The sequence below is a fragment of the Acanthopagrus latus genome, chromosome 16 (genome assembly GCF_904848185.1).
Source record: "Acanthopagrus latus isolate v.2019 chromosome 16, fAcaLat1.1, whole genome shotgun sequence".
NCBI classification, from domain to species: Eukaryota; Metazoa; Chordata; class Actinopteri; order Spariformes; family Sparidae; genus Acanthopagrus; species Acanthopagrus latus.
In genome coordinates, this window is record NC_051054.1 from 6,836,575 (window position 1) to 6,847,278 (window position 10,704).

A 10,704-nucleotide genomic window follows, 5' to 3' on the forward strand; every position below is an offset into this window, starting at 1 on the left:
ACACGGCATTGTTTGGCTGTGAGGCAAATGGTGCAGACAAACACAGGCCTCATGTTTTAAACATGTTCCACAGAAATAAGAAAATGTGTGCCGCCATGACACTAGAAACAATAACTTCATCCTCAGTACTATTTTGCAACAAGAGGAGAGACACAGTGTCGGTTCAGTTACTGTTATTCATTTATTCATTTTTAAAAAATCAACAAACTGCATCGACTGCTTGAAAAGTCTGTCAGTGCCCTGAGCTGTGCCTTAAAGGCACAAACTCTTAACAAACTCTATTTTATCCCATGTTGTATTTTAAAGTACCGTTTATCAATGAGTAATTCTTTATGAGAATATTATCTATAATAAAAACTTTTTTGACCATTTGGACCAATTTTATAAATTATATTTGTTGGGTTTTTTTGTTTATTATTTCAGAAGTTATTTCATAACAATGTCATAGTGATGTCACACTGATGTCAGAATGATGTCATACTGACAAATGAGTGATGTCATAGTACAGTGATGTTAGAATGATGTCATAGAACTATGTTGTCAGAGTGATGACATAGTAGAATGATGTTAGAGTAAAATGTCAGAGTAAACTTCACTTTTACTACAAAAAACGTTTTCTGCCACCAGGCAGCCTGGCAACACTCCGCTCTGCTTTCATGTCTCCATTATGGACTAAATTAATGAGTGGTCTCGTGTTTTGTTCTGTGTTGTTGGTAGTGGTTACTCCGAGGAAAACAAAAAGTGATCCACACCGCAGGGTGGGTAAAGCTGTCTGTTTCCATTTTGACAGAATAAAAGGAAAAAGCTGGGCAGTCAGTTCCATGGTAATAAAAAGCAAATATTAGTTTTGTGGATTTTAGGCTGTTCCTTCCATTTCTAGTCTTTATGCTAAGCTAAGTTAACCATCTTCTCATATTCATATTTAGACATGATGTGAGAGTCAGTCTTTCAGTCTAACTCTTGGCAGGGAAAATAACCCTTTGAATTATGTATGGATGCGTCTTGGGCAACATTTAAGGCTTAAGATAAAATCCGTCCGATAAAAAAAGCACATCTGTTAACAGCCTCAGAGATATGATGGTTCAATTCAGGGCAAACATGAGCCCACAGCAGCACACTGCCAAGAGCGTGTAAATGTGTCTCACACACACAGTGTACTAAAATGTCCTTGTAAGTGTTTTCCATTGAATTGAACTAGTTCTTTACTTTTTATTTTGATCTTTCATTTTAGGGTTTAAAAGTTCTATTCTTCCTGAGACGCACTGTAAGACAGACATTTACTTTGGCTGCAGATCAGCTGTCCAGAAGAGACAAACAGATAAAGCTCTCTCTCTCTCTCTCTCTCTCTGTGGACAACAACATGATGACACTGCTGAGGTGTTAAATGTTAACCGTCAGACGACGCCTGTCTCAGGGTCCAGGCAGGCCAAAGGTCGTCTCTGTGCCTCTCCTGAGTGACTCCTCCTAGGAGAGATAACCAGCTCTCGAGACTCTCCGGGATCCAACTTCCGCTCTGTCCCTGGAGCTGTGGACGACTCGACTCCTGTAGCCAGCCCGGAGGGATCTGCACTGAGAGGCTTACAACACAAGAAAAACACACAGATTCTTATGAAGGTATCAACTCTGTCTCAATCTCATGTTGTCTTTTTCCTTCCTCGTCTCCTCGGCAAAGTGATGTATTGAGAAATGCAAAGACCTCGGGGGTTTTATGGGAGACGTCAGGTGTGTGAATGTGCCTGTACGTGTGTGAATAATCAGTGCGGAGTAAAGAAATGTCAGCGCTCTGATGACAATGAGACAAATTCTAGTTTATTACCTGACACTTGGTAATGTTTCTTCTACCTTTGGGCCATCCCTCAGCTTGTGTTATGTATGTTCAGAGGTCGAATGATATTAAAATCTCTACATCAAGTGTTTGCAGGATTATAAATGTCCTCTAGTCTCGTTTTTAGTTAAAGAACCATTACAACAACGTAGAAATCTGTGCCAGTAAAAGTCCTGGACTCAAAATCTTGCTTGGGTAAAAACTAGCTGTAAATATACTGAAAGATCAAAAGTAAGAACATGCATTGTGAAATAAAAAATCCCATGTGACTGATGATATATTAAATAAAACAATTTAGACAGTAAATACTGATGAATCAAAGTATCATTTTGTGGTTATAGCTGCAGGAGTTGGTCCCAACCTCAGGATCAGAGACCCTCCAGCGGGTCAGCAAATTTAGCAGAGCAACAAGTACAATATTTTCCTCTGAAGTGGAGCATAAAAGAGATATAAAGGAGCATAAAGTAGAAAGTAAAGGTAAGTAAGGTGCAGCATTTGAGTCGATGTACTCAGTAACTTCTAACATGTTGCCTAATCTTTCTAAATCAGCTTCGTCCTTGTGCTCAATTGAATCCAAAAACATGTGTGTTCATCATCTGTGTGCATGTTTCAGGTATTCCAACGCAGAGGGCAACAATGGAGAGTCACGTCACACAGATTTCCCGCGACCACCTGGACGACCTCAGAGAGGCCTTTAATAAAATTGGTCAGTTTCACACAAACACACACACACCCTGCAAAACTGTATCGACAGAGAATATCTGACCTAAGAGTTTTACGACCCACCATAAAGCATGAGTCTTATGTAAGAGATTTTTATGGCTCGGGCTGTTGAGTGTATACGCTTTGTGTGTGAGGTATTTTTGAAGGTAATAATGAGATGTTGCCAGATTTTGTCCGGTTAATCATAAGTGCGTAATTACGGAAATATGCTGATGATAGTGTGCCATAAAGGCAGACAACCTTTGTGTTACAGTATGATATGCAAAAGATAAACAGGTGAAATGGCTGAGATAAACAGCTGATAATAGCAAAGTAAAAGTAAAAAGGCACATTTAAGACTATGTCATTTGGTACTACTTGTACATAAAATCACACAAAATGCAAATTTCTACATAATGTTGCTTTAATATCTGGAGGGTGGGTATAATAATCATCTCATGAGCATTAATCTGTAAGTTTCACTGATGATGGTGTGAGCAGAAAGGTCAACGAGTGAGATTTTATGATCTCATATACAGTAAGGTGTTGAGTGAGTTAAGATACTAAGAACGAGCTAGAGAAACACTATTTAGTTGTTTTTAAATAATACAACACAAAATGTAAATATGTATATATACATATATATATGTATATGTACTATACTAGATTTGCATGTAAGCATACCAAATTACAGCACAAGAGAATGTCATTAGTTTTACAAGTAATTACTCATAAGTAGAGCTGCTCTGTATGGTCATAATTATACATAATATTTAGGTAATAATATCCTGATACAAGATATTTATATTGATGTTTTAAAATCTCCATAAATACTGGGACTGGGCAAGAAAATCAAATCTCACCATATTTTTTGACCAAATACCTCAAAACTGATTATTGGAGGATGGCTATCAATACTTTTACAAAATTTGAGAATTCTGATAAATATCAGCAATATTGATATAATAACTAAGTGGGTAAAGAAGTCAAGAAGGTAAAAAAGAATTCGCTGTTTGGTTAACTAATCTGGTTAGTTCAAAAATGTGACATTTACAATTCATCACATAGTGTTCAGTCCAGGGTTTCAATGGAGCGAGCAGTTACTATTCATAAAGCAATAAGTGTTCATAAACTTAACACAACTAATGAAACTTAAATATTATTCTTCGTTCTCTCTGTTATCAGCACCAAATTATATGGCTGGGAAATCATTAGGAAATCACAGACCTCTTACTGAAGCATTACCAGGCTTTTGTTTGTGCTTTATCATCTGTGTGCACCCATAAATACTGAGCCCATCAGCTTTAGATTGATATTTGTCAAGCAAATTGACTCACTGGATCTGTGTGCGTGTGTGTGTGTGTGTGCTTCTCTGTGTGCTCAGACATTGATAACAGCGGCTTTGTGAGCGACTTCGAGCTGCAGGAGCTGTTCAGAGAGGCGAGCCTCTCCCTGCCGGGGTACAAGGTGCGGGAGATCATCGAGACCTTCACAAGCGGGGACACCAACAAGGACGACAAGATCAGCTTCGAGGAGTTTGTGTCTGTGAGTTTCTGATACAAAGACTGTGTTGAGCAAATGTGTGACTCTCACTCGCCTGACCACGCGTGGAGTAACACAGCCTGTCCACGTTCAGATCTACCAGGAGCTGAAGAGTAAGCAGCTCAGCGAGACGTTTAGGAAAACCATCTCGAGGAGAGATGGGATCCGCTCCTTCGGAGGAATGTCACGGATCTCCAGCGAGGGAACGCAGCACTCCTACTCTGGTGAGGGAGAATATGCATTGTGTGTTGGTGTGTGTATGTCCTAATAATAGTTTCATATAATACAATGTTATAAAAGCATCTCCATTCTGTGGCAACACTTTCTAGCCATCTATTAAAAATGTCGTCATGGCTGCTTACAACAACATTACAGTGAGTTATAAACCATTTGTTAAATGTTTTGGGGGACTGAATGGAAAGTATGATCTACAACTAACAATTGTTTTCATCCTCAGTTAATCTGCTGTTTATTTTCTCAGTGAAAGATTAATTGTTGTGTCTTCAAGGACAGAAATGAGTGAGATATGTGCACCACAATTTCCTAGAGCTTGTCATCATGCCTTAATAATCCACAATTCACAGATGTTACTGTGGAGCCGCTGTAATCTGCAAAAAACTGGAAAATGAATGAGCAAAACAGAGATTGATATATATCATTTCAGTTGTCTTTATAACGTGTGTGTGTGTGTGTGTGTGTGTGTGTGTGTGTGTGTGTGTGTGTGTGTGTGTGTGTGTGTGTGTGTGTGTGTGTGTGTGTGTTGTGCATAGATGAGGAGAAGGTGGCGTTTGTCAACTGGATCAACAAAGCCTTGGCCAAAGATGAAGACTGCCGACATCTGCTGCCCATGAACCCCGATGATGAAAGCCTCTTTACCTCAGTCCGTGATGGCATCCTGTTATGGTAAAACACACACACACACACACACACACACACACTGTGTTACACTATCAAGGTAATTTATGACAGCGTACCTTCATGTTACTGTTACCTCTAGTATCGTGTCTATTCTGCTTTATAGATCCTGTAATTCTAACCCAACCTATCGTACCTGCAAATGTAGAATAGTTTCTTTTATCTTGGAATGACAGAAGAGTTTATTTTTCACGTGACATCAAAGGTTAAAGCCCGAGTGGTGTGATATTATTTTATTGCAGTTGTTACTGCAGTTCATGCCTCCTCCTTATTCGCTTTCATTCCTTCACTGACACGTGACGGACGGAGCACACAGAGACTGGTGCAGCGAGGGATCTGAGATAACAGGCATCTGAAACGACGTTGGGCAATTTGCTGAGACTCATTTCGTGCTCCATGTTCTCTTTCAGCAAAATGATCAACCAGTCTCAGCCCGACACGATTGACGAAAGAGTCATCAACACCAAGAAACTGACCCACTTCAAAATGACAGTGAGTCGCTGCCTTTTATATAATTTTAGCAAAACACCATAACACCAGCACACTGCAAATACAGAAGATCCAGAAGCACCAGCTTTGCTATAGTCTCATCAACAAAAGGAATAGTTTTGACCTTTGGACCGAGCTAGGCTAACTGATTCCCAATGCTCCCAGTCTTTATGCTAAGCTAGGCTAACTGGCTGTGTGATAAAGAACTGGAAACTCAGTCAGAGACAGAAAATATTGATTCAACCAATACACTGTTGACTAACCCTATGTATATATATATATATATATATATATACACACACACACACACACATACTTATATATGGATATCAGCTAAGACAGTAACACTTATAAGTGTGGATCTGTGAGACAGAATGTGTGGACTGTGCAGAAATAGATTGTTATATATTAACTTTTTACTGCGCACTTCCTTTTTTTTCTTTTCCAGTTTTATATCTCTTGTGATGCTCGTGTTGCCACATCTGAAAAGAAGTAAAGAAAAGAAAATCATATTTTGAACATATTGGGTCTTTTATTTCTCCCTGGATCATATTTATCCACCCATCCATCTATCCATCCGTTTCCTAGAATATAGTACTGAGTTTTATTTTTAATTCATTATTTATTACTGGATTTGGGCCACAGGTCTGTTTTTGCTCGGCTGTTATTCGGCTAGTGAATCACTGAACCAAATAATGAACCAATGATTCATTTGTATCTGTAGGAGAATCTGGTCCTGGCTCTGAACTCGGCCTCAGCGATCGGCTGTATGGTGGTGAGCATCGACGCCCATGATCTGATGGCTGGGAAACCCCATCTGGTCCTGGGTTTGCTCTGGCAGATTATCAAGGTTGGCCTCTTTGCTGATATAGAGATCAGCAAGCACGAAGGTCAGTGCGCACACATACACACAAACACACATTAACCCAAGAGTTCACGTTCTGAATGTCATATGATTTAAATGAGGTCAAGTAGATAAAAGTTTGTTACCTTCAATTACACCAGAAAATAAAGCCACTCGCAAATTTATAAGGCTGAAATCGTAGTGATTATTTCCTCCCTTAAAGGTCCAATTTGTAAAAAAGTAGATTTTTGTGTCTTTTTCCCGACTTGTCAAATACTGGCACTTTGGGACTGAAGTCAGCCGACATTCCCGAAGCATCAGTACATGACTTCCTCCTTTGCAGCTGTAACAATAAGCATTGCCACTATAGACATAATTGCCTATGAAATAAATGTAAATATAGCAAAATTAAAGTGAACATGATCACTTAACATTTTGTATGAGAAGAATTTAAATACAAACAAAAGGTGAATTTTGGTGTATAATGATCAGTGGTTTATATTCCCTTCCTACACAAGCTGTATAAGTGCTTGAATTCAGAATATCAAAACAGCTTAGATAAACAATCCACCTTTTCAGCAACATTTAACATTTTCACATGGGTTTTCTAGGTCTGATCGGCCTTCTGACAGATGGGGAGCAGCTGGAGCGTCTGCTGTCCCTCTCCCCTGAGGAGATGCTGCTCCGCTGGGTCAACTATCACCTACAGAACGCAGGAACAAACACCATCAGCAACTTTAGCGAGGATATCAAGGTGCACTTCAGAATACACAGACACACATACACATACAATTACACAAATACCATGTGTATTAATGATTTTAACCCCTTCTTGCACTGTACTGCTACAGGACTCGCAAGCCTACTTCTATCTGTTGGACCAGATTGCTCAACATGAAGAGAGTGACTTCAAAATGAGGGTCAAAATTGACATGAGCGGCCTCAACGTGAGTCAGTTTGTTTGTATAACAATTTCGTAAAAGGGTTTTTTCAAGGGTTTCTCTGAGTGACTGATTCTGGCAGGATTATATAATGTCTGTAACGTGTTTCATGTGTACGTGAAGGAGCGCAACTTGGAGCACCGGGCCGAACTGATGCTGCGACAGGCGGCCCGGCTGGACTGCAGACAGTTTGTCTCTCCTCAAGACGTCACATCTGGAAACAGCAAGCTCAACCTGGCCTTCGTAGCCAACCTGTTCAACATGCATCCTTCTCTGCAGAGGGCTCAGATCAACGGCCTGGATGGCGCACACTTCGAGGGTGAGACGCACATGCAGCACTCTGTCACGCTGCACTGAATGTGAATCCATCCATCCATCCATCATCTGTACATATTCTATGTACGCCGCTTAATCCTCTGCAGGGTCGCGGGGTGAATGTGAATCTTAATGTGAAAAAGCAGGAAAATGATGTGAACACACAATGGGTCGCAGCCTAGTAAAAAGCCTAAGAGATAAATGTTTCAAGGTGTGGCAAGTTATGGCAGCCATAAATCCATCCATTTAAACTTAAACATTCTGATCAGCTGACAGTAACTGTGAGGCTCCTTTATCTTGTCCTCATGTCTCACCAGCTGAGACCAGAGAAGAGAAAACATTCAGAAACTGGATGAACTCCCTGGGCGTCGCTCCATATGTGAACCACCTCTACAGGTAAGTCATCAGTTACATGCCAATGTGGTTAGCCTTATCAAGAAGGCAGGGTTGGATCCTTGACATTCCAGCAGTCACCAAGTTATAACCAAGGGCCATAGAGAGCAAACAAACAGTATGTTACATAGTTCACATGCTCTTATGAGTATATTCACGGTATTATCTGACCTTTTTTGCACTGTTTGAACATGTTTTGAATGAGCGCCTGTCACTAAAAATTACTACTACTGTTACTACAAAACAATTGCTGCAGTGGTACTTGGAGCTTTAAAATATATGTCATGTAATCAAATCTAAATCCGTAGAGCTCCTGAGAGACGTCTACCTCACTTTCTCTGTCCTCTACAGTGACCTGTGTGACGGTTTGGTGATCCTGCAGCTCTTTGAGAAGATAAATATACCTGTGAACTGGAGGAAAGTCAACAACCCGCCTTATCCCTTCCTGGGGGGCAACATGAAGAAGGTGTGCATGCTATGCACACATATTAAGAAAACAGAAAGCTGGTGATGGGGAAGTAAAAGGACAGTGACATTGCTTTTCTTCATGTGTCTTAGCTGGAGAACTGTAACTACGCCGTGGACCTGGGCAGGCATCTCGCTCAGTTCTCTCTGGTCGGCATCGGAGGAGAAAACTTGAACCAGGGGAGTAAGATGCACACTTTGGCGCTTGTCTGGCAGCTGATGAGGAGGTACGTGAACAGTCTGAAGCTTTGGGGACGTTGATTTTGAACCAGTGTTTGGTGGTTTCGGTCATTTATTTTGCTTGCCATCCCTCAGGTACACAGTGCGGGTTCTGTCGGATCTGGGTGATGGAGAGAAGATTGGAGATCTGATCATCCTCAACTGGGTCAACACCACCTTGAGCCAGAAACGCAAGGACTCGCAGATCAGCAGCTTCAAGGTGTGTGCATGTATCTGAGAGAGCTTGCTGTATTTGAGTAAACACGAGGCTGCATTTGTGTTTCACGCCGCCTCTCTGTTTTCTGCAGGACAAACTGATCAGCACCAGTCTGCCAGTAATCGATCTGATCGACGTCATCGCTCCTGGTACCGTCAAGTGGGACATGGTGAAGAGACTAGAGAAAAGAGTGATGGACGAGGACGATAAACTCAACAATGCCAAGTAAAATAAATGTTTTTCCTTGTTCAGCATCTTTGCAACAAGGTCTTCATCTCCTAACCCCTCCCTCTTCCTTTTAACCTCCTAGGTACGCAATCTCATTGGCCCGCAAGATCGGCGCTCGTGTCTACGCGCTGCCGGACGATTTGGTGGAGGTGAATCCCAAGATGGTGCTGACGCTGTTCGCCTGCCTCATGGGTCACGGTTTGAAAAAGGTCAACCACTGAAACCGACACGAACAAACCAAACGGAACCGACCACCGACCGTCAATTTTCACCCCTGTGCGCTTTTCATCTTTTCGTCATCATTGTAATTTTCCTTTTTTTTTTTTTTGACCTTTATTTAACTTTTGCATGATCGCCCGCGAGAGCGAGACAGCCTCTCATCCTCTCTGTCAAACAATTAGCCTGCCTGAAGTTCAAAATAATCTCTCATCAGCAAAGCCATCGCATTTGTCTATCAGTGATTGTATTTAATAGGACATTACATCCTTTTACTTCTTCTGTTATTTGACCAGAGAACAAGATACGGCAGAAGGAAAAGTGGAATCACACACCCGTGCTTTGTTTCTGTAAATGTTGTGCATTGAATATTACTATTTAATTATTAAAGAGAATCTCTTAATTTTTCTTGTGTGTTGTCTCAGGATATAAATTATTTCAGAACTCTCTTAAACCAGGTAGATCATAACATCTGTTAGTCCATAAGTACATGACAAATATGACTGAAGCCATGTGTTATTTGTGTAATGATGAATCAATATAAATCAGACACAGTGTCCCCGAGAGCTCCACAGAGACAGCAACCTTGAAATGAGAGGCAATTAATGGATTACCCTGTTATATAATAGTAGTTGCACAGGCGTAAGGCCACACTTTCTTTTAGCATTAATTTAACTTTTCATATTGCATCAACAATCAGAATTTAATGGGACTTTTGCCTGGTTTGATAAACAGTATACTCACATGTTGATTTAAAGATACTGAGTTACATTTTAAGGAAGAGTCGAATATAATTTGATGTATTCTCTTTTATTCTAAAGCGTACCGTGAAGTGATTTTAAAATACACAATTTAAGCAAATGTAAAATTCAACTTTCACCTTAATATAACAAGGTTACTAATACAAAGGTTACTAATAACTTATTTATTATAAGCCTTTGTGCACATTTGAATTGAGAAAAAGGGGACATAAAAGAAACATATTGTTTGTGATACTGGGCTGTATGAAAACATTTTTTTTGACAAAAAAATTAGAATATATAAAAGGTACATTTTCACTTACAAGTAATTTATTTGAGTAATTCCATTTTCTGCCACTTTACCCTTTTACTCCAGTGTTTTTCTGAGGGGAACGCAGTGCTTCTTTACTCCACTAACTTTATTCTGAAGGTCTGCAGATTCAGATTAACAACATAAAATATTACCAAGAAGGCTTTTGTGATGTTGTCAGCACAGTTTGAGTGTGGTGTGCAGGCTGTGCCACCTTGTGGTGGATGTTACCAGTTGACCTTTGAAGAAAATTTTACACTATATGTTTTAACAGTCTGGTTGAAGTTTTATCTTAAGAAAAACACATTATAAGACAATTACTCTCAACCAGGAGTACCTTTAC

General features: G+C 40.2%; 1 protein-coding gene across 2 annotated transcripts; it reads left to right on the forward strand.

Annotated features, from left to right (window-relative positions):
- The first annotated feature begins 1,337 nt into the window (after positions 1-1,337).
- pls1 (plastin 1 (I isoform)) lies at positions 1,338-9,719 on the forward strand. Of its 2 annotated transcripts, XM_037071122.1 has the most exons (17): positions 1,338-1,614; positions 2,167-2,302; positions 2,439-2,531; positions 3,912-4,072; positions 4,164-4,293; positions 4,840-4,972; positions 5,395-5,476; positions 6,198-6,363; positions 6,929-7,071; positions 7,169-7,264; positions 7,382-7,577; positions 7,891-7,969; positions 8,318-8,432; positions 8,525-8,658; positions 8,747-8,870; positions 8,959-9,092; positions 9,178-9,719. In XM_037071122.1, the coding sequence occupies exons 1-17, from the start codon at positions 1,609-1,611 to the stop codon at positions 9,314-9,316; spliced, it is 2,067 nt and encodes a 688-aa protein (XP_036927017.1). In that variant the 5' UTR covers positions 1,338-1,608; the 3' UTR covers positions 9,317-9,719. The 2 variants fall into 2 exon arrangements, with proteins under 2 accessions (XP_036927017.1, XP_036927018.1); XM_037071123.1 differs by lacking the exon at positions 2,167-2,302 and having other exon boundaries at positions 1,353-1,614.
- Positions 9,720-10,704: the final 985 nt, after the last annotated feature.